The 23,423-nt window shown below is 49.5% G+C and overlaps 2 protein-coding genes across 12 annotated transcripts in view; both read left to right on the top strand.

Annotated features, from left to right (window-relative positions):
• The window catches only part of GNB1 (G protein subunit beta 1), an 84,050-nt gene extending 82,095 nt beyond the window's left edge, over positions 1–1,955 (top strand). For all 4 annotated transcript variants that reach the window (XM_064281108.1, XM_064281109.1, XM_064281107.1 and 1 more), the window contains one exon: positions 216–1,955. The gene's annotated coding sequence lies outside the window, so the exon portion shown is untranslated. The remainder of the gene's footprint in view (positions 1–215) is intronic.
• A 4,664-nt stretch (positions 1,956–6,619) lies between these two features.
• NADK (NAD kinase) overlaps positions 6,620–23,423 on the top strand; it is a 35,930-nt gene continuing 19,126 nt past the window's right edge. For 4 of the 8 annotated variants that reach the window (XM_064281098.1, XM_064281097.1, XM_064281096.1 and 1 more), the window contains exon 1: positions 6,620–6,858. In XM_064281098.1, the coding sequence (XP_064137168.1) occupies positions 6,635–6,858 (224 nt within the window). In that variant the 5' untranslated portion in view covers positions 6,620–6,634. The other 4 variants (XM_023552150.2, XM_010593176.3, XM_023552148.2 and 1 more) reach the window with 4 other exon arrangements.

Genomic DNA, 23,423 nt, shown 5'->3' with positions numbered 1-23,423 from the left:
ATGTTTTCGAGGTTAGTTGATTGATTTTGATGTAGACTTGATTGGGAATTGAATCACGTACCCCTTGCCTGCAGGCCTGGAGATGAGCCATGGAAAGAGCTTTCACGCCACAAAGCAAGCTTGCCACTCTGAATGGCAGCAACACTAGTTGTAGATTCTGTTCAGATTTTTTTGTTTCTTTTTAACCTTTTTTTAAATTCTGTTCACAATGGCAGGTGGAGTCCGCGGTGACCGGAAGACCATTCCAAACCCTGACGAGTTACAGTGATAGCATATCCGCCCAACCGTACTAACTCGGACCCCAACACCCCCCTCAGAATTTCAAAAGGGCAAGATCTTCTTTTCCTTCACTTATTGCTGAAACAAAGAGCACAATTCCCATTAAGAGAAGACTCTGGCTGTAAACTAAAACAAATTGTGCATTCCTCTTGGGACCATTGTCTTTGTTTTCTTTTTTGTCTTGAATGAATTTTAAAAGGAAATACTATAATAAAATGTTAACCAGAAGGTAAACTTGAGTGTAATTGTGAAACAGACAACAACTTTTCACTAGTTTGTTTGAACTTTAGACCAGTGATCCTGTTTTGTGACGTTCATGCAAAACAAGTTGAGGACTTTGTTTTATCTTGTAATAGTTTCTAAATTTTCAGTCGTGTTTGTAGCAGGATTTTGAAAACATTCACATTTCCTTTTTTAAATATATTGCTTTATGTTCAGTAGTCAACCAGAACAAGGGATCCTCACGCAGCTTCCCTGAAATGGTCCACAGTGTAAATTCAGTCCCTGGGTTTATTTTCTGTTCAGTGTCATGGTGCCTGGCACACGCAGACACAGCGTGGGGAGGTGGCGTTAGTGTGAGGCCAAGCACACGCTGTGGGCGCTGTGAGTGTGTGACTCAGCACCGCCCCCTCCTAGTCAGCTTAGACCAGGCACCCTCTCCCGCCTGTCCTCTCCCCTCTTCAGCCCAGTTTCAAACCCCCCTTGGGTTTTCTGTGGTGTTGGAGGGACATTTCTGTGACCTGACACTACCCCTCCCCACCCTCACGATCAGGAGAGGCCCGCCCTGCACTTGGGTCGTCAGTCGATTGTTTGTGTATGAAGCAATGTACAAATCAATGTTTTGAAAATAATTATCTCAAACTTTCTAAGTTAAATTTTAAAAAATTTGATCGTTTGCCGTATTGGGTGGGTTTACTCTTAGAATCGCATGCTGTAGAAATGCTCAAAGTGCATACAGGACTCCGTCCTTAGATGTTTTTTCTTTAAGAAGTAACCCTTCACCATTGTCGCTGCGGCGGCTTGTCCACCCTGTCACTGCTCTGTGCACACGTAGGCAGTACACCAAGCGGCTCTGCACGCTCCAGCAGTGGGCGCATCACCTTTTCCTTTTTCTTTTAAGAGAGATGTCCTGTTCCAAACGATTGCTGCTGGATTCTGAGGGTGGGGTGGGAGCGGGGAGGGAGCAGGGGACAAAGATCTAGCCTTCCCCTTCATGAGCCCTGAGCCCTCACGCCTGCCCCCTGTGGGAAGAAACTTTGCATCCGAGGCAGGCCACTTTTATAACACCTAGGTTTCCAGGGTTTTCTTGTCCCCTCAAGTGTCCAGCAGCAGCGTTTAGACCACAGGGTGTTCTGTTGGCTCTCCTGCCTTCCTTCTGTCCCCAGGAACGCTCCTCTGTAGCAGCTATAGTGGCTTCTCCATTCTGTTCTTTGCAATGCCCTGTACCCACTGTGCCGTGACTGTGCGGTAGGCCTGGGTTGGCAAAAGAATAAAACGAAACCCTCTTTCTCTTTCCATAAACCACTCTGTAGAGCTCTCTGCACCTGTACCCCTTTTCACCTTTTGTATTTAATTTTACTTCAGTCAGTGTACTGCAAGGAAGCTGGATGCAAGATAGATACTATATTAAACTGTACTGTTATTTAAGATGTAATAAAGCAGTTTGACATGAGGGACCTGGGTGTGGCTGCTTATTTGAGGGTCCATTCAGTTCTTGGAGGCGGCAGGACCCTGAGTCACAGGGTCTGACTCCAGTGGCCAGCCTGCTGCTTGCACCCTGTCTTTGGTCCACATCGAAAGAATTCATGAATTTGCAAGGCCCTTTAAGAGGCTCCATGCAACAGACCAAGGAGGGCCTGGCAGCCCCTCCACTGCCCCAACAGACTCGCCTCCCAGCATGTGCGTCCCCCACCCCACACAGTTGCCCAGGGTGCCTTGGAAGCCTTCTGTTTTGCCCTTACTTCTCTTCCTACTTTCCTTCCCTAAAACATCCCAGCGTGTTTTACTTCAGAGACATGCTTTCCTCTTGACAGAGCTCACATCACCTCAATCTGAATAGAAAGAACTGCATCTTGTAAGGAAAATGAGCATCTGCTGGGAAAGTGGAAACAGCAGGTTAGTTACCAAAGGAAAAAACTCCCCAGGCCCATCCACTGCCCTTGCTTTCTGGCTGAAGGACACGTGTTTTAAGAAATCTTAAATATTCTGGAAGGTTATATACAAAGTAGCCTTGTAACTGTCATGACTCAGATGCTGAGACTTTTTCATAAGTGAAAAATGTTCTCAGTGGGAAGGTTTCAGCCTGAGCAAGGTGCTCCTTGGGGGTTCTCCATCCCTTTCTAGTCATCCCCATGGGCCCCGTGACACGCCTCTGTCCCCTGTGGCGCCCCCATCCGCTATCTGCTGTGTTTCGGACCAGCAGTGCCCATGTGCCCCTCTTCAAAAGCAGCCTTTGATGGCAGTCCCACGCCAGCTCAGCTCGCAGTGGCCTGCTGGTTTAGGTTGCTGCAGTGGGAGTGATTGACAGCTGAGTGGTGGATTTGCCTGGCTGCCTTCTCCCCCTCTTCTCCCTGAAATAATCCATAGACACATGGGTTCTTTGAACATTTTAACATTGCCAGCTGCCTTACAAAATCCTCGTTTAAAATGCTAGAGAGCATCTGAGGTTCTTCCCGGGCTGGCCAAGGCCCTGGGGGTACTTAACTGGCTCATAGCAGAAGTGGCATGCCCTCAGCACAGGTCTTCCCTGCAGGAGTGTCCCAGCCTGGCACCCGGCTCATCGCATCTGGTGTCTGTGTTCCCTGGGGTCTGTGTCCTCAGGCTCTTCCTCCCCTTGGACTTGGCTCACAGGCTGGGAGGCCTTTGTGCCCCCACCAGGGCAGCTCACTGGCACCCTCCTGGCCAAGGAGCAGCAATAAAGTGGCCCCGCAGTCCCTCCCCCTCAGCAGGCTTAGAGGCCATTGCCCCACTTTCTCAGCCAAGTCATCCTAGAAAATAGGTGTCAGATACGCATGCTGAGAAAGTGACTGACAGCCAGCAGGAGACAAAGACTCAGTGAGGGCGCTGCGGACCCGCAAGCTGCAGTGGTTTTCAGACTCGGTAGGCACACTGTTCTGGAGTTGGCACAGACTGAAGGTCACCGGTAAATGCAAGAGCAGGCGCCTCAGCCACATAACAGACATCGGGTGGGAAGAACACGGGGAAACGAGGTCTCCTTGCTCACTGCCTTACCCCATCAGCCTGTCCCTTCTCAGTCCTTCACCTTTTAGTCTCCCTGAGCCCACGTGAACCCTTCCACCTGCCTTTTTTCCTAATCCCCAGCACCTGTCACAGGTGCTGCGGGCACAAGCAGCAGGTGGTGACATGACCCATAGAGGTGAGCCCTGGCTCTACAAAGAGCCCTCAGTGGCTCCCCACCCCCAGGAAAGAAGCCAGGGGGCCCTAGTGACCTGTCTGACCCTGCTTGCTGCCCCCCCCCCCCCATTTAGCTCCTGAGCTGCCCACCGCCTCTCTTGCTGCTCTTTACCAGTGGAGCTGACTCCAGGTCCTGGTTTTTATGTCTGCCATTTCCTGGATCTGGAATGCTCTTTTCACAGATACCTGTGACCACTCCCTGCCTGTGCTGAGATGTTTCAGATGTGGGAGGGGAGTTGCCTTACTATCTCAGACTAGCAATGCTCCTCCCTAGCAATCCTTACCCCCACCCCTCCTGCTTCCTTTTCCTCCAGGATTTCACCTGCTCCTGGTAGTGCACCCGTATGTGGAGGTTGACCAGCTCAGGTGCTGAGGGACACCTGGCCATCTTAGTACTGCCTGAGTGCTGGTCTGCACACCTCGCGATGCCTTGGGGGGCATAACACTGCCTGTGTAGGGGAGCCTGGCGACTCCTCCGGACCCTTAGAATCGTGGCCAGGTCTTCCTAAGTAGGGGGATCCGGGCCGGGCCGTCCCTGCCCAGGGCGCTGAGTTCATAGGGGTGGGCCTGGACTCTGTCACCCCTGCACGCCCCACCCCTCATTTCCATTGAGTCCTTCGCGGGCTGTTGACTTTGGAAATCCAGGTCCAACTAGACGGCTCAGGGGCAGAGTCCGGTTCACTCCACACCTCCCTGGGGTCGGGTCCAGTTGAAGGCAGGGAGGGAACCCTCGTGGACCAGGTGGGGGGCGGCGGGGGCACCGGTTCTGAAAGTAACATTGGGACCGATCCTCTGAGGCACCCCCGCACCGCGCACGCTGCCCCCACCTGGCCCCTTGGGATGACTTGGCTCCCCGCCCCGACTCCCGCGCGAGGAAGGACGCCAGGGGTCGCGGGAGAGGGCCTGCGCGGGGCCCACCCCCTGCGGCCCCCTCCACTCTGACTTAGAACAAAAGGGGGACTTTGGGATGTCCATCCTCCAAAGTTCAAGAAGTCGGAGCTTGCGGGGCTCTGGGTGAGCAGAACCACCACCAGGGCGCCAACCCCGCTCGCTGCGGGGAGGAGGGGCTGGGTGGAGGAGGTACGGGGGGAGGGGGGACCCACAGCGGGGAGACGCGGCGCCCCCTAGTGGCACCAGTCCAGGTGCGTGTCCGTGCGGCCTCCCTCCGCCACCCACCCTGCAGTCCCCCACCCCTGGCCCAAAGAGATCACATCCCTGTGACTGCGCTGCTGGAAGGGCTCCGCCCGGTAGTCAGAGGAGCACCCCTCCCCCCCAGCCTCGCCTGCTCCGCCACCTCTGAGTGGTGGCCAAAGTCCTCCGATCTTCCGGCAGAGCCTCGGAACCCCTCAGGCCAGCTCTGTCCCTTCATGTCCAAGCAACTTCCCTGTGGAACGTTTTCGGACAAGGAAAGTACCTACAGCCTAGGGAACCTGTGAGGATTCAGGGAGTTCTCACGTGCTCACGGAGGGCCGCGTGGGCCACGGAGATGACCAAGAATGCCACCCACCCTGCGTGGACACGCCAGGCCCGACTTCTGCAGACTTCGAACTTGTTCCCTCTCCAGATGCTCTTCCCACTCCCTGCAGGGCTCCTGGCCACCATAGTCAGAGGCACAGCTGGTGCTCAGGAAGGGGGACTTCCCCCCAAAACCATCCCAAACAAGAGCCTGCAGAGTGGGCAGTCTGGACACTGCCCCAGGGAGGGCAGGGGGAAGGCCAGGCAGGGGCCCTGGAGGCCTGGCTGGAGGATAGCGACTGGGGAGGACTAGTACAGCCCATGATAATCACCTTCTCCCAGGGATCCTTTGGTTCCTACCAGGCACCCTGGCCACCCAAGCTCCTGCCCACTTCCCCTTTTGGATCCTGGGCAGCCTCATTCACCTCAGTGAGGCACAGCTGAAGTCACCTTCCCCCAGGAGCTGGAGCAGGACCCTGAGGAGGAGCAGCCTGCACCCCCTCTGCCCCTGAGAACCAAGGATGCCCCCACCCCCCTCCTGCACCTAGAGCCTGGTGACCCCAGGATGCCCCACAAGAGCCAGGCCACTGCCCCCAGTATGCTGGAGTCCAGCACTGGGCGGCAGCCTAACCACCATACCCCACTTTTCTCCCTCTGCCCTATACCACCCTGCTGTCCCCCATCTTTCAACTCTCAGGTGAGGAGGGACCCAGCTTTTGAAGTATAAACAATTTAAGAGCCATCTTTAGGAAAAAGACCACAAAATAACTAATACCAAATTATGTTGGGAAAGTCCTGGGACGCCTGGAGCAACTGCAGCCACTATGTCTCCTGGGACTGGGAAAGGTCACACAGCACAGGGAGTGTGAACCCCTGGGGCACCTCCCAGATCTGATGGCTTCACCTGACCCTACCCTAGAATGAGAAGACTTTCTGGGCCCCCAGCCCCTCTGAGGCAGTCTCCCCTCCTTTGCACAATTCAAACTTGTCTGGTCCTGGTGTCAGTCCCCCACTGCACCCCCATGCTAGCCTTTGTCCCCAGTGTTCCTGCTGCTGGTGCTTCCCCACCACCACAGCCTGGCTCATCCAGGCGCCACCTTTGAACATGGCGGAACCAAAACCGCCTCTAGAAAACCTTCCAGATGCTTCAAGACTTGGTCCCAGCATCAGCCCTTAGGGTCTGGGTGTGCACCCTCCACCCCAATCCCTGGATCAGGCCACCAGGGAAGTTGCACAATCCAGGACAGCTGACAGAAGCCACAGCCCCTCCATGTTCTCAGCTCTGAAATGGGAAGTGCTGAGGTCCAGGGTAGACAAAGTTCCCAATAGAGGGTCACTCAGGAACCGCACCTGCCATGTGATCTGCCGTCTGCAAAGACAGCTGTCTCTGCAGAAGGTGGTGGCTGTCCCTGCTCTAGAAGGTTTTTGGGAGGGTTGGCACAGTGCCTGCCGCGTAGTGAGTAGTAGAGCATCATTAGTTACGTTAATGATCACATTCAAAAATGCCCTCAAAGCTCTCTTTCTTGTGGCCATCAGTGGGGTGGCTGATGGCTACTTTGGGGAAGCAGCTGGGGTTACAAATCAGCCCACTGAGGAAGTTATAGAGTTTAAGAAATCCTGGCAAATCCCCATCATCCTTGCCCTCACCCCAGTGGTCTGGGGACAGTGGTGCCTTTCTCTCCAGAAGATACCTAGGACGTGTCCTTTGAGGTAGGAATCACTGAGGGCCTGTTCTGTGCCTGATCTTGCTCCAGGTCTCTGGACACAGGGCCCAGAGTCCCTGGTGCTCCCTCTGACCCCACCTGGTGCTGCGACAGCAGGTACTGGAGATAGGGAAGGCCTGGGGCTTGGGACACAGACGGGTGCTGTTAGAGACAGGCTTTGAAGGGCTGCCTGGGCCAGATGTTCCATGCCAGGGAGACTGAATCTTAGAAAAGGAACAAACGTTTTGAAAATCGTGGCTGGCACTCAGGGGTGTGCTGGCTCTACAGACTCCTCTCTGATGTGTCCTGAGAGCAGAGCCTGGAGCCAGGCATATGATGTCCAGTGCACTGATGGGGAACCAGCAGTTCAGCAAGTCTGATCTGGGGTGGCCAAAGCTCCACCAGAAGCTACAAAGTGGCCACTTGTGACCTACACCGGTCCTGTCCTCCCCTTCTCTGGGTCCCACAGCCTGGGGGTGGAGCAGCGTGGTACTGGTAGGTACCCCAACCCCTCAGGAGCCCAAGTGACCACAGGCCTGTACTGCCAGGCCTGAGACCCCAGGACCAGAGCCTCTGAGGTTGGCAGGGTGTTGGGTCGGGAGGATTCAACTCTGGCAGCTTGGGGGGTGCAGGAACGCTGAGAGACGGGGAGAGGCGGCTCCTGGCCTCAGCTGCCCTTCTGGAGAAAGCGGACAGGGGCGCGCACGCACGCAGCTCCCTGGCTGACCTGGGCGGCCCGAGGGAGCGCAGTTCCGTCGCAGCTGCTCGCCCCAAGTTTTGGTTCCCCAAACACGTTCCTTCCAAGCCCCGCCACACCCAGTAATTATCGTATTGCCGGCGGTTGTGTCACCTCTCGCGGTGCAGCCCATTTGGCTCGCCGCCTGGCGCACCCGCGGGGGTTAGGGCAGACCGGGCCGCGGGGAGGTATCGGGCGGCGGGCGGGACGCGCAGGGGGACGGACGGCCGGGGTCAGCCGATCGGGCGGGGCGGAGGCCTATAAATCTGCTGGCAACAAGGAGGCTTGTGGGACCCGGTGGCTAGCAGACCGAGGCCGGCCAGGTGCGTGGTACCAGGTGAGTGGGGCGCCTAGGCGTGTGGGGATGGGGCAGCTCCCGACGGGCTCTACGCCCCCTCCTCCGAATTCTCCACTCCCTCCTGGCCCTCCCTCCTGCAGACTTCTCCCCTCCGTCTCTAGGATCCCCTCTCCCTTCGGGCCTCCCCTCCTGCGGACCTCTCCCCTTCACCTCTAAGACCTCCCACCCTCGGGACAGTACCCCCTTTTTGGGTCACCCCCTCCCTCCAGACCCTCTTCCCCGCCCGAGCCGCGCCCCTCCTCTCCTCCAGATGACCCCGCCCCTCCCTCCCCGCGGGCCACCTCCTCTCGGTCAGGCCTCCCCTCCCTCCGGCCCGCCCCGCCCCGCCCCGCCCCGCCCCGCCCCGCCCCGCCCCGCCCCCTCCCCCGGCCGTAAGTCCTTCTGGGCGCCGGTCCGCCCGGCGTCTCGGCGCTGCGGCCCCACGTGCGCGAGCGGTGCAGCGCGCATGCGTGGGGGCGTGCTGGGCGCATGCGTGCTGAAGCGGCGGCCCTGGCGCTCGGGTCCCGGCGCCGTCCCGCGGCCACGGGGCGGGCAGCCATGGGGCGGCGGGCGGCCTCGGCGCCGGGAGCCGGCTAGCTACGGCCAGCGGCGGCGGCGGCGGGGCTGCGGGGCCCGCGGGCTCGGCGCGGCATGTAGGCGCTCCCGCGGGCGACCGCGGCGGCAGCGAACGGTGAGTGCGCCGGCGGCCGCTCGAATGGGACGGCCCGCCTCGGCCGCTGGATGCCGGGCCGGGGTCGGGTCGGGGTTAGGTTGGGGTCGCGGCGGTGGGTGATCCTCTGACCGCAGGCAGCGGCGGCGCGTCTCGGGCCGGACCTGGCTGTCCACCTGCCCGGGTCGCGGACGGGGGGGACCCGCGCCCCGAAACCCGTCGGGCGTGGGGCCACTGGGGAGGAACGGGGGTCGCCGGGGGCTGCCCGGCCAGCTTGCCCTCTCCCTCCGCAGACGGGCAGGTGAGCCCGCGGGGCTCCAGCCCCTCCTGCCCGGCCACCAGCAGCCTGGGTGGGCACCCTCCGAGGCTGGGCTGTGTAGGCCGTGTAAGCAAGTACCAGGGGTGCTGTGAGGTCCACGGAGAGTGCACCGAGGACTTTATAAAGCGTGATTTGCCCGGAATTCTCCAAAAGCACATTCCTAACTTCGTACGGAGCACTTCCCAGATAGCCCGGAGTCCTCTCCCACGTCTGAGGGGCGGAGGGGGTGTGGGGGGGAACGATGTTGTTCCTACTGGCGGCTGCTCTGAAGCCCAGCTGCCAGCTCTGGGTCGTTTTTCTTTCTTCATTGTCAACACAGGGCGTGCCCGGCGCCTGGTCTGAAGGCCAAGGACCCGGCTCCCCCTCCTCCCCATTCTGGCAGTGAAATTCCTATTGGATTTGATTCTGAATAACAACTTATTATTTTTCCTTGGGACCTTTTCTTTCTTGCTTTGGAACACTATTTTTAAACCTGCAACTTATTCATTCATCTTGTCCCTTGAGGAGAATACATTTTGAGACTGTTGATTTGTTCTGTGTGCTTCACTGCCCACCCGAACTTGGATCCCTCAGCTGCCTCAACCAGGACACATTTGACTTAATAAGTAAATTATTTTAACATCTTGCTAGATGATGCTCTCCAAGGACTGGCTCCCCTGAATGTTTTCCTCACAAGCCTCTAGAGGCTGCTTGTCCCTCGGAGCTTCTGCTCCTACTGGTTCTTCCAGGTACACTTCATCCTTTTCTTCATTGTGACTTTTGCAGCTACATCGTGGGGTTTGGAGTCCCCGGGTTGTTCACATGGTGAAGCGCCCAACTACTAGCCTGAAAGTTGGGCAGTTCGAACCCACCCATAGGCATCTTGGAAGACAGGCCTGGCAATCTGCTTCTGAAAGGTCACAACCTTGAAAACCCTATAGAGCCGTTCTACTGTATCCACATGGGGTCACCATGAATCACAGTTGACTTGATGGTAACCAGCAACAACCAGTCGACTCTAAGCCTCTTGAGCACAGGACAGGTGCTAGCACAGTAGGTAGCTTCATCTGGAGATGGACCCTCAAGGGGTTTGCATTTTTCTTCCCTTGAACTCACAGCAGTGGGTTGACTGTGCTAGGGGCTTAAATGTAGAAAAATTCCCAAATCACAAGGAGGGTTATGTGGCTAAACTTTTATCACCAGTGCTGCTGTTTGGTTCTTGAACATTCTCCCCATGGAAACAGTTGTTAGGTTTCCTGGCTGGCACAAACCCTGTTAAATTCCTAAGTAATCATGGGGAGGGTCTCCCAGGCAGCTGGCAGAGAGGAGCTGCAATTACCCTGGAGTGGAGGTGGCTGGCAGGAAGGAGGGAAGTGGGTCTGCAAGTGAGTAAAACAGAAAATGACAAAGTTTGTTTTGTTGAATTTAGCATTTGAGGAAAAGTAGGTTTAACTTGGAGGGTGAAGAGGCAGGTGTTTTCTTGTGGGAGTTGGCCTTACATCTTTATTACCCCTCATGAGAACCCTTCTGTAGCCATGGGCAGTACAGCAGTCAGAGAGGGTTCAAGAATGTGGGTCCACCGCCTGGAGGAGCCCACTGTCCGGGGGGACCCACCACCTAGGGGAGGGCATTTCGCACTTTTTAGACCTACTCTTAACCAGCTGACAGTGTTGCATGGCCTCCGCAGCCTGAGCAGATTGGTGTCAGTGGTCGCCTGGTTTGTAGCACCAGAATCCCATTTCTGTTGTCTGTGCAGGTGCCTCCTCATTGGTAGTCTCTCCCCAACCCACAATTGCCATGCTCCTAAGCTTGATGAATGGGAACAGGTAAATTAATAAAAACGAGTGCTTGGATTCTTCAGACAGATGGTGGGAAGTGTTCAGAGAGAAAGGGTGAGTGTGGCTCGGGAGGTTGCGAGTGCACCACACCCCCTGCGTGCAATGGAAAAATATTGGGGCTGATAACCTGGCTTTGCCATCCAGAGCTGAGCCATCCCTGTGTTCCTTATCTGCCCAGAGAAGGCGGAGCTAAGGCTCCAGAGATCTGTAGCTCTTCACATCTGCCATCCCATTGAGGCCAGGAGCTCAAAGGCAAGTGGAGGGCCTCCTCATGGCTCTTGACTCAAAGTGCCACAGAACTTCCCAAAAGGTCTTTCGGTTTACATGCCCCGCTGGTGAGTGCCGTGGCCTGTCACATCCTTCCCAGCAGTGGGCATTACTTATGGGGTTGTGGGTGCAGGTAATTTAATAGGTGATTTTTCCCAACTCAGTGGTAACTGGTGAAGTTGAACATTTTCCCGTGTCTGTCACCAAATAAACTTTCCTTTTTGCATTCAGTATTTCAACAAATATTGAGTGCCCCCGTTGGATATCGTATGTATTATGTTTGTATTTGTGTATCTCGTGTTTATGTCCTTTGTACATTTATTTGCTGGCATCGTAATGGTTTTCCTCACCACTTTGTGTAAGTTCTTTATGTATACTTATTGTGTGCCAAATACTTTTTTCTAATAAAACTTCCTAATACAGAAGTTGTTTTTTAAGACCAGATGCATGCTGGCAGAGATTTGAGTGCACTTGGATGGAGTTAGAATTGCATCCTTCTCGGCACTAAACACAGCAAATAAACTTCAGTTAAATGCCAGTGAACCCTGATTCACCATCATTAAAAAATATGCTGTGGAGATAATGTAAATTTCAAAAACTGATTTATATCTAATGTGATTATTTTATGAATTAATTTACTGCTTAGTCATCAAATGAAGTTTTGCAACCAAATACTAACAGCGCTTCTAGGTAATACATACGTCAGTAATAGACGATTTTCACGTACATTTGTCTTTTGTGATTTTGATTGGCTTGTCATTTTTTATTAACTGTTCTGAAATAATTATAGACTCACAGTAAAACGAGTTCAGAGAGGCCTCTGTGTCGGTGAAATCACAATGTGGCAACTTTTGAGATTGGCTTTTTTCTCTCAGCAGACCAGGTGCTATTGAATTGACCCCAACTCTTGGCGACCCCATATGTGTCAGAGTAGAACTGTACTCCGTAGGGTCTTCATTGGCTGGTTTTTCATAAGTTGATCACCAGACATTTCTTCTGAGGTGTCTCTGGGTGGATTTGAACTTCCAGACTTCCAGTTAGCAGCTGAGCACATTAACTGTTTACACCGCCTATGGACTCAGCATAATACCCTTGAAATCCATCCAGATTGTTGTGTGTATCAGTACTTCATTACTTTTTATTGCTGAGTGGCATTTAATTGTGTGATATTCACACCACAGTTTAAACATTCACTCACTGAAGGACGTTTGGGCTGCTTGCATTTTTTGGCTTTTGCAAATAAAGTGGCTGTGAACATTCATGTACAGGTTTTTACGTGAACAAAAGTTTTTATTTTTCTAAAATAAATGCCCAAGAGTGCAGTCGCTGGGTTGTATATTTTTATGAGAAATTGCCAAACTCTTTTCCAGAGTGGTTGTGTGATTTCACACTCCCAGCAGCAATTTGTGAGTGACCTAGTTTCTCCACAACCTCACCAACTTTTGGTGTTGTCACTGTTTTTTATTTTAGCCAGTGGTATCTCATTTTGGTTTTAGTAGGCATCTTCCTAATGGTGTTGAACATCTTTTCCTGTGCTTGTTGGCCATCTGTATATCCTCTGGTGGAATGTCTCTTCATGCCTTTTGTCCATTTTCTAATTGAATTGATTTGTTGTTTTGCTGTTGAGTTTTGAGAGCTCTTTATATATATTCTGGAGTCCTGGTGGTGTAGTGGTTAAGAGCTACAGCCTCTAACCAAAAAGTTGGCAGTTCAAATCCACCAGCTGCTCCTTGGAAACCGTGTTACAGTTCTACTCTGTCCTGTAGCATTGCAATAAGTCAGAATCAGCTCGACAGCAATGGGTTTGATTTGGTTTTGGTTCTGTATATTCTAGATACAAGTCCTTTATTGCCTTGTTGAATACGTGGTTTACAAATACTTTCTCCCAGTCCTCCATTAAATTGCTTTTGCAATTCAGTAAAAAATCCATCGGCCATACTTGAGCGGTTCTGTTTCTGGGTTCTCCCTTCTGTTCAACTGATCTTTATGTCTGTCCTCCACCAGTACCACATTGTCTTCATTACTGTGGTTCAGTAGTAAGCCCCCAAATCAGGTAGAATGATTTCTCTCACTTCGTTCTTCTTTTTAAAAATGGTTCTGGCTATCCCAGGTCTGTTGCCTTTCCATGTAAATTTTAGAATAAGTGTGTCTATATCTACAAAAGGGCCCTGGTGGCACAGTGGTTAAGTGCTTGGCTGCTAACCAAAAAGGTCAGTGGTTCGAACCTACCAGCCACTCCGAGGGAGATTTACAGCCTTGGAAACCCTATGGGGCGGTTCTAATCTGTCCTATAGGGTTGCTATGAGTCAGAATCGACTCAGTGGCAATGGGTTTTTTGTTTTGTTTTTTAATTTATATCTACAAAAAAAATCTTGCTGGGATTTTGATGGAAATTGCATTAAACCTATAGATCAGTTTGTGGAGAACTAACATCTTTACTATGTTGAATCTTCTTATCTGTGAGCATGGCACATCTCTCCATTTATTTAAATCTTGGGCTTGTTTCCTCCGTGTTTTGTAATCTTTGGCCTACAGATCCTGTATCTGTCGTGTTAGGTTTATACCTAAGGTTTTTTTTAAAGCGACTATAAATGTTATGGTGCTTTTAATTTTGTTCTCCACCTTTTTTGCCTTACTGTGCTGGCTAGGACTTCCAGTACAGTATTGGATAAGAATGGTGAGAGTGAACATCCTTGCCTTGTTCCCAGTTTTAGGGGGAAGGCATTTTGTGTTTGCCGCTAAGTTTGATGTTAGTTGTAGGGTTTTTTGTAAGTGTTCTTCATCGAGCTGAGGAAGTTCCCCTCTTTCCTAGTTGCTGAGAACTTTTGTCATGATAGATGTTGAATTTTGTCAAATGCTTTTTGTGCATCAATTGATGTAATCATTTTTTTTTTCTTTAGCCTGTTGATGTGTTGGATTACATTGATTAATTTTTAAAAATATTGAGCCAGTCTTGCATTCCTAGAATAAATCCCATTTGGTGATTGGTTTAATCTTTTAAAAATGATACAGTGTGAATATATTAAGGATACTTTGAATAGTATAAAATGTTACCCTAAGACTCAGTGTAACATAATTCTTAAATTAGCTTTGAAGGCTGAGACAGCATAACCTGTGTATATATAACTATAGAGTAAACTATGCGCTGGTACTTTTCCCAGGAATGGCTCCAGAGGAGTTGGTGGAAAGTGACTTTGGCTAGATAATGTAAAGATGTGTAGGTCTCTAGATGGCGTAGTGGGTGGGAGCTGGTGGGGATTGGGGTGATAGGATCTTTCATTTCAAGGGGCCTCCATTCATGGAAAGGAGACCTCAGTAGGACTTTATTCAGTGCCACATTTGACTTCTTAGCTAGTAAATAATACTTAGAAAATTAAACTTTTAGCATTGGTTACAGACACCAACTTCCCTCTAACCATTCAGACAATAATTATAGCAAATGATTTATTCTTTTGAATGTTTTGCCTATAGCGTCAAACAGAACATAACGAATTACTATACTGAAACCTTTTGAAAATTCCAGCAGCACAGTTAAATTCACTTCTCTTTATTGTCTCAGGGTCATGGCGATCTTACTGGATAACTTCTGTACCTTCTAGGAGTGACAGAGCACATTCCCTACCTTTCTAGGATTGCAGCGTCCCCAGCCTGGCTCAGGGTGTGTGTGTGGTGGCTCAGTCCTGGGTGTGATGTTGACATGCTGGACCCTTTTGAGTTTTTTTTTGGGGGGGAGGGGAATAATTTTTCAAAGTAAAAAAAAAAGAATTTTTTTTTTTTTTTTTTTAGCTTCTGTTAATTCAGTGGGACTTTTTAAGCCATGTGTTGCACATGAGTTTTAGCTTCTTGCCACCTGGCATAGCTCCCCTGAGTGTGGTCTTCAAGTTTTGTGACCCATTAAGCCAAAACTGTTACCATTGAGTCGATTCGGACTCATAGAAACGCTATAGAACAGAGTAGGACTGCCCCCATGGGATTTCCAAGGAGTAACTGGTAGATTCAGCTGCTGACCTTTTGGTTATCAGATGATCTCTCTACCACTGTGCCACCAGGACACTCTTGATCCATAAGCTGTTATTATCTATTGATCTTGTATGTTATTGGGAACCTAAGAATGCCCTGGCAGAACTGCGTTTTAACTGAGAAGTAAGTCAGAGGCCTTATTTCAAGAAGTCAGGCAGCTGAGAGTACAGTCGCCTCTCCTAGCGCCTCCGGCTGGCTGATGCTGGCACCAAGGGCAGGGCCTTTGCTGTGCTAGGCCCGGGTCCGGGTCCGTGGCCCATGGTGGCCAGGGGCCTGAACCTAGAAGCTGCTCTGCCTTGTCCTCAGGTACCTGGGCCAGCCGGCAGCCTAGTCATGGTCTGTTTCTGGACCCCCTCTTGGGTAACTTCTGGGACAAGGCTTAGTGCAGTGGGTGCTGGGTGTGCACTCTGTCAGGGTTTTGCCGGATGATTTTGTTTCTCATCGGTCATCCTGATCCTGGTTGGGTGTCCCTGAGCCTGCGTCTGCCTGCCTGGCTCCCTGTCCCTGCTCCCCATGCACACACGGTGGAGAGTGTGTGTGTGTGAGGTCCCATGGGTGGACATGTAGTCAGCCTGGGGACCAAGCAGCCTGTGCAGCGATGCTTCCTGCCATCAAAGCTCACCGTGGCCTCCCAGCTCCTGTTACACCCACCCTGCTTTGCATGATGCCATTTTACATGACTTGACACCTGGTCCTGCATGGACTCTTTCTCAGACCTCACTTCTGACTTTTTGCGATTATTTTCTTTTTGAAATTTGCATGGTTACAACTTGGCTGATTGGAGTCCTTCAAACTGGCTCTGTTGCCTTTTTTTGGCAGCAGGCTATTATAAGCCGGGGACATGGAATCAGCACCATCTGAATAGCCTCGGGTGCCTTTAATGGAGGATATTAGAACCCAGAACACAGGGCTTGGTCTTGCACGTCAGATGAGAACAGTTTGTCTGTTTACTGCGGATATGTCCTTGAGGTAGCTGGGGGCACTGCTTCAAGGCTGCCCAGTGACAGAGCTGAAAAGTATTTCCTAATGATACTTTGTTTTAAAATCATGAGTTGCTGTTTAATAGTTCTAATTTCACTCAAACGTTGCTAAATTCCTTTTTAGTTTGTTTCAGTAAACCCACTTCAAACCTACTGTCTTCACAGCATACCCACCCCCACATTGAGACCTGGGTGGCTGTGTGTCCGTAATCTCTGTGGCTAGGTGGCCACTGCTTGGCCGGCACTGTTCTGGAACAGTACGATGACCCTGGAGCCACTAGCTAAATGAAGACTTACAGGACAATGGGAGTTGTTATCCAGCCTCGGCTGTCTCATCTGTGAAATGGGCGTAAGCCATAGCAACAGGCCGCAACAGAGAGAAATGTGTCCCGTAGATACATGTACAAACTGATGAAACCACCTAGAAAGGAAATGAACACAAGATAGGGAGAGTTTGCACTGCGGGTCCCATAGGTAGATGTAAGCATCAACATCCTGCATTTCTGTTGAGGGTGCCAACAAAAGACTAAAAGTGGTTAAGAATAAAAGTCAATCAGTAAGGAAGAGGGTCACATGTGGGCCAGTGACGAGCGCTGCGTGTTCCAGCACCGCGACCCTACACTCTGGGTACGTGCGGCCATCAAAAGCCAACAAATGGGGTGATGGTGCTTTCCTTCTTGGGTTCTTGTGAGGATTATGCCAATTAATGCAAGCAAAGCAGGACAGTGGCAACTCCCAGAAGCTGCTCAGTAAGTTAGCTCTTATTTTGTTCTTTTGGACAGTTCTTATCATAACAAGGAAGTGAGGTGGTCAGCTTATCTGTCTGGTTTCATATGTTGAGCCACAGTCTGCCTTTCTGTGTCTCTTACTAGGGGTCCTCGCACCTTTCTGGGTGCCGCATGGACCCTCTGCGTTCTTGGCGGTCAGATGCTAGAAATCACCGATTCCCCTGTGGTCTCCTCTCTGTTCTTCCCTGGGGCACTTGGCACAGCCAGTGGCCATTTGTTCTGGAGCCTCCTGTACCTGCACTCTTGATGTCACACCCTCTTGGTTTTGTCCCTGATTCATTTCCTCTTGGCTCCTGGATGTGGGAGTTCAGCCCAGTTCAGTCCTTGGTCCTTTTCTACAGTGCACAGGTGAAAACTTAATGTAAAGTCAGGTAGCGATGATGGTGTGAAGACAAGGAAATGAGGGTGAGGGGGTAGAGGAAGTCTGAGCAGGGGCAGGGTGTTCTTGTGGGAGGTGGCATTTGAGCAGTCACCTAAACGAAGGGAGATTCTGAGCCAGGCTCACAGGTGGAGCTTGGGTAGAGTGTCCAGGGGGCAGTGTGGGGGGGCATGGTGAGGAAGAGGAGAGCAGCGAGGGGACAGATTGGCGCAAGTGGGAGTTAGGGCCATAGGAAGCCACTGAGGGCCCCAACCAGGCATGGCAGGAACACATTGACATTTTAAAAGCTCTCTGGCTGCTATTGGGGGGGTTTGGTTGAGGCAGGGAGAGGATGGGAGCTGAAGACCAGTGAGGAGCCTGTTGCAGCTGTCCACGAGAGAGGTGATGGGGAAGGTGGGAGTTGGATTCAAGGCATGTTTTCAAGGTAGAACCATACCTATTTGCTGGCCAGTTGAAGGTAGGGTATGAAAAAGAGCAGTTCGGGGTGACTCTATAGGTTGGCCAAATCAATGTGGCAAATGACGATGCTATTTTCTGAGACAGGAAACACTGATATTAACACATTCATGTAAGAATTAAAGAGTTTGGATTTGGCCATAGGCTGTGTAAGTCTGGAATTCAGGGGAGAGGTGAGGGCAGGAGATAAATGTGGATGTCTGTCAGAACTGTGAAGAGTCTGAGATGTTAACCTGTTTGTAGGCAGTTGAGTTGGCCTGTGTGGTACTGTGAATTACTTAATATGGGCCTTCTAGCCAGTCTTTGTGATGCCCACATAATGATTGGGTGAAACTATGCAGATAAGGTACTTGGGGCTCAACAAGGGAATTGGACAGCTTTCTAATAGTGCAGATAAGGTGCATGGCCCCCTTGTGGGGGGTGGGACCACACAAATAAGGTATATGGAACCCTAATGAGGAGACTGGTTGGTCTTGCCATCTGTTAGGCTTAAAAGAGAGCCAATCCCACAGCTAAGAGGGGACGTCACTACCATCAAGAATGAAGAACCAGGAATGGAGTGTGTCCTTTGGACCTGGAGTCCCTGCGCTGAGAACCTCCTAGACCCAGAAGACAGAGAGAGAGCTGTAACATTGGAGACAGCATGAGACAGTGAGAAACAGTGGCAGATAAATGGCAGCAGTAAAACCAGGAGATTGGCGTGAGATGGCGGCAGGCTTCCCTTACCACAGAGTGAGGTGGCTACAGTGGGTGTGCCGACCTATGGAGTGAGTGAATTGAGTGCCTTCTGGCAGGAGGCTTTCTAGCAGAGTGGGGCGCCTCTGGGCATTTACTGGCGGAGCTAAAGAACTTTGTAACACCTGACTGAGCAGGGCAGAGGCCAGGAACAGAGGCCAAGGGAGAGATCTGCCTGCAGGCACAGCTGAAAAGCTGCCCTGACCAGTCAACTGTGTTCTGAATCATTCCTGATCCTGAATTGTAACTTGTTACTTCCCTAATAAGCCCATAATCATGAGTATTGTCTGTGAGTTCTGTGTGGCCACTGCAACAAATTCTTGCACCTAGCAGAGAAGTAGAGAGTGCCGTGGGAGGGATGGTTGTCAGAAATGGTGAAAAGGTTGGAGGGTGGAGGTATATGTTTGACCTCTGCCTCATAGGAGTCAGTCTTGGGTTCTTGATCTTGATTGTCCTCACCCCTTGTGGAGTTAGAGGAAGTCAGATGCTGTCGGCCATGCCATTTTTATAGCCTCCCACAGCTTCATGGATGCTGACAGAAGACACAGGACTTGGTTACACACAACTGTAGCAGTCCCAGAGCATTACCCCAGCTCCACAAGGCGACACAAGTGGGCCAGGTGATATTGCATACAAAGTTGATTGCATCACAGGAGGGAATCCCAGAGTCTAGGGAATCCAACTGCTTTATAATGGGCAGAAAGCAGGCTTGCCCTGTGTTCCTTGGGGAGACATCTTTGTCATAATGGACAGTAAGCAGGCCTGTCCTTTGTTTTGAAGGGAAATGGTGTCTGTCTTGCAAGGCCATTGGCTGTATAAACCTCCTTGAAAAGGTGGTAGCCCAGAACAAAGGTGGCTAGTTTCTCGCTTGTGAACTTGCAGTAACATGAGAAACACACGGAGAATTGTCTCCCCAGCAGAATCTTTAGGTGTGTTTAAAACCATGGGATGAGACCACTGAAGGAGGGCCTGGAGCTAATGATGAGGACTGAGATTGGGCCTGGGCCACCCAACATCCAAAGGTCAGGAAGAGGAAAAGCCAGCAAAAGAGACTGAGCAGGAGCAGCCAAGTGATATGGGAGAAGAACCGAGAATATAGTGTCCCAGAAGCTGAGCAAAGAAGTATTTGAAGAGGGGATGAATGGGTGAATGAACAAATTCTTTGTACCCACTAACTTAGATCAGTGTTTTCTTTTAGTTTAAAATTTCTTTTTACAGCTTTATAACTGATGTGTAATAAACAACATATTTCAAAGTGAGTTTTGACATACATACACACTCGTGAAACTGTCACCGTAATCAAGATAATGACCATCTCCATCACCCCCAAACGTTTCCTCATGCCCCTTTGTAGTTCCTTCTATTGACCGTTCTGTGCCCACATCCCCAGGCAGCCACCGATCTACTTTTGTCTTATAGCTTTGCTTGCATTTTCTAGGATTTTATGTAAATAGAATCTGTACCATATGTACTTAAAAAACTTTCACTCAGCATAATTTTTTGAGATTCATCCGTGTTGTGTGTATCAACAGTTTCTTTTTTATTGCTGAGTAATACTCCATTGTATAGATATACCACAACTTGATTTTCCATTCATCTGCTGATGGCCATTGGAGTTGCTTCTCATTTTTGGACATTACAAATAAAGTTCTTTATACAAATATTTGTGTAGACATATGCTTTCATTTCTCTCCAGTAAATAGGAGAATGGCTGGGTCATATAGTGTTTAACTTTTTAAGAAACTGCCAAACCGTTTTCCAAACTATCTTTACATTCTTACCAGCCGTGTATGAGAGTTCCACTTTCTCCGTATCCTCAGGAACAGTTGGCGTGGTCAGTTGTTTTTACACAGCCCAGAGTCAAACCCATGATGATGTATGAGTGTTGTGTGATTTCTCCACACCCTCGACAATGCTGGTTATTTTCCATTTTCCTGATAATAGTCATCCTAGTGGGTGTGAAGTGATCATACTAAGGTTTTGGTCTGCGCTTCCTGGATGAGTAAAGATGTCGAGCATCTTGTACTTATTGGCCATTTGTGTCTATTCATTTTTTAATTGGGTTGTTAGTAATTTTGTTGTTGAGTTTTAAGAGTTCTTTACATATTCTGTATCTTAAACCCTTTTCTGACATAGAGTTTCCAAATATTTTCTCCCATCCTGCAAGGTGTCTTTTCACTTTGTTGATAATGTCCCTTGATGCACAGAAGTTTTTTTTTTTATTTTTATTTTAGTGAAGTCCAGTATATCTATTTTTCCTCTTGTTGCTTTTATCTTGGGTGTCATATCTAAAAATCCATTACCTAAAAAAAGGTCCTGAAGCTTTCTCTCAGTTTTCTTCTAAGAGTTTTATGGTTTTAGCTCTTACGTTTAAGTTACTGATCTATTTTGATTTAATTTTTGTATATGGTATGAGGTATAGGTCCAGCTTCATTCTTCTGCATATGGAAATCCGGTTGTCCCAGCACCATTTCTTGAAGAGACAATTCTTTCCCCATTGAGTAGATTTGGCACTCTTATCAAAACTCATTTGGCCATAGGTAACATGAGTTTATTTCTGGATTCTCAATTCTATTCCATTGATCAATATGTTGATCAGTATACCAGTACCATACTGTTTTTATTGCTATTGTTTTATAGTATGTTTTGAAATCAGAAAGTGTGAGTCCTTCTACTTTTTTCTTTTTCAAGATAGCTTTGGGTATTCAGGGCCCCTTATAATTGCATATGAATTTGAGGATTGGGGGGGGGGAAAGAAAAACTGTTGAAATTTTAATAGGAATTGCTTTGTATCTGTAGATCAGTTTGGGTAGAATTGACTTTTTTTATTAAGAATTGACATTAATGATATTAAGTTTACTAGTCCATAAACACAGAATTTTTTTTCATTTATTTAGATGTCCTTTAATTTCTTGTAGCAGTGTTTTATAGTTTTCAGGTGTAAAAGTTTCACCTCCTTGGTTAAATTTATTTCTGAGTATTTTATTCTATTAGATGCTTGTAAACTGGTGGGAGTAGTAATAGGATCGTCAGAACCTGTCTAACCTCAGGGAGGATAATGAGAATCAAGATAAGCCCAAAGCCGATCTCTACGAGGGGGAGGTCAGACGTGTCTCCACTCTCCAACCTTTTTACCAATGCTGACACCAGCCATCCCTCCCATGGCACTCCCTACTTCTCTTCTGGGTTATATAATCCATTGCGGTGGCAGCATAGAACTCACAGACCACACCTGGAGTTAAGTAGTTTATTAAGGAAGTAACAGGGTGCAGCTCAGGAGTAGGAGCAGGAAGCATTAGGCAAAGTCTCGCTTCTTCAGTGCAGACAACTCTCTCAGCCATGCAGGCCTCCTCTCAGCCCCTCAGGATAGGCTCCTCTTGTCCCTGCTGTCACCACTGATTCTGCCACAGGGCCTGTTACTAGCCTGTCTCTGCAAGCTCTGTCCCTGGGCCCCTTTTGGGCCTCTTGCTGTCTTTGGTGTTAATAGCCCTCAAACAGCTCGTTTAGGAGATGTTGCCACCTCTCTCTCTCTGCTTCTTTTTCTTCCCTTTGCTGCTTCTTGCTGCTTTCTGTCTGAAAAACCTCTGTGGGGCTAGCCATGTATATCTATGTACACATATATATATAAACTAGGGCAAAGGGAGCTCCTCAGGGCTTAGGGAAAGATCTCTCAAGCTGCTTTTCTGGATTACCAAGGCAAAATGCCACATAAAGGAACTCATTTCACTACAATGCTGTTATAAAAAGAAGGATTTTCTTAATTTTCTTTTCAGATTGTTGCTGGTGTATAGAAACACAACTGATTTTTTTTTTTTAATTGTACTTTAGATGAGGGTTTACAGAACAAACTAGTTTCTCATCTAACAGTTGGTATACACATTGTTCTATGACATTGGTTAACAACCCCATGACATGTCAACACTCTCCCATCTCAACCCTGGGTTCCCTATTACCAACTTTCCTGTTCCCTCCTGCCTTCCAGTCCCTGCTCCAAGGCTGGTATGCCACCTTAGTCTTGTTTTGTTCCTTGTTCCATGGGCCTGTTCAATCTTTGGCTAAAGGGTGAACCTCAGGAGTAACTTTATTACTGAGCTGAAACGGTGTCCAGGGCCATATTTTCTCAGGGTTTCTCCAGTCTCTCTCAGGCCAGCTCTTTCTTTTTGAGTTAGAATTTTGTTCTACATTTTTCTCCAGCTCTGTCCCAGACCCTCTATTGTGATCCCTGTCAGAGCAGTCAGTGGTGGTAGCTGGGCATTGTCTCGTACTGGACTCAGTCTGGTGGAGGCCGTGGTAGATGTGGTCCATTAATCCTTTGGACTAATCTTTCCCTTATATCTCTAGTTTTCTTCATTTTTCTTGCTCCCAAAGGGGTGAGACTGGTGGAGTATCCTAGATGGCTGGTCACAGGCTTTTAAGACCCCAGGCACTACTCACCAAAGTAGAATGTAGAACATACTCTTTATAAACTATGTCATGCCAGTTGAGCTAGATAATCCCTGAGATTATGGTCCCCACAGCCCTCAGCTCAGCAATTCAGTCCCTCAGGGAGTTTGGATGTGTCTATGGAGCTGCCATGACCTTGCCTAGTACAGGTGAAACACAACTGATTTCTGTGTGTTGATATTATACCCTGTAACTTTGCAGATTTCTTTGATTACCTCTAGCAACTTTCTTGTGGATTAGTTGGAATTTTTTATATTAGTATCATGTAATCTGTGAATAGAGGTAATTTTACTTCTTTCTGTCTGGTTTGGATGCGTTTTATTTCTTTTTCTTGACTAATGGCTCTGGCTAGGACTCCCAGTACACTGTTAAGTAGCAGCTGTGAAAGCCAGCATCCTTGTCTTGTTCCTGGTTTAGGGGGGAAGCTTTCAGTCTTTCACCAATATGTATGACATTCACTGTGGGTTTTTCATAAATTCCCTTTATCCTGTTGAGGAATTTCTCTTGCCTTCCTAGCGGCAAAGTAGAACTTTTATCATGAAAGGGTGTTGGATTTTGTCAAAAGCTTTTTCAGTAGCAAGTGAGACGATTATATGTTTTTGTTTGTTTTTCTTTATTCTGTCAA

This window comes from Loxodonta africana, chromosome 3, assembly GCF_030014295.1.
Source record: "Loxodonta africana isolate mLoxAfr1 chromosome 3, mLoxAfr1.hap2, whole genome shotgun sequence".
Classification (NCBI taxonomy): Eukaryota; Metazoa; Chordata; class Mammalia; order Proboscidea; family Elephantidae; genus Loxodonta; species Loxodonta africana.
This window is presented reverse-complemented; position numbering and strand designations above follow the sequence as displayed.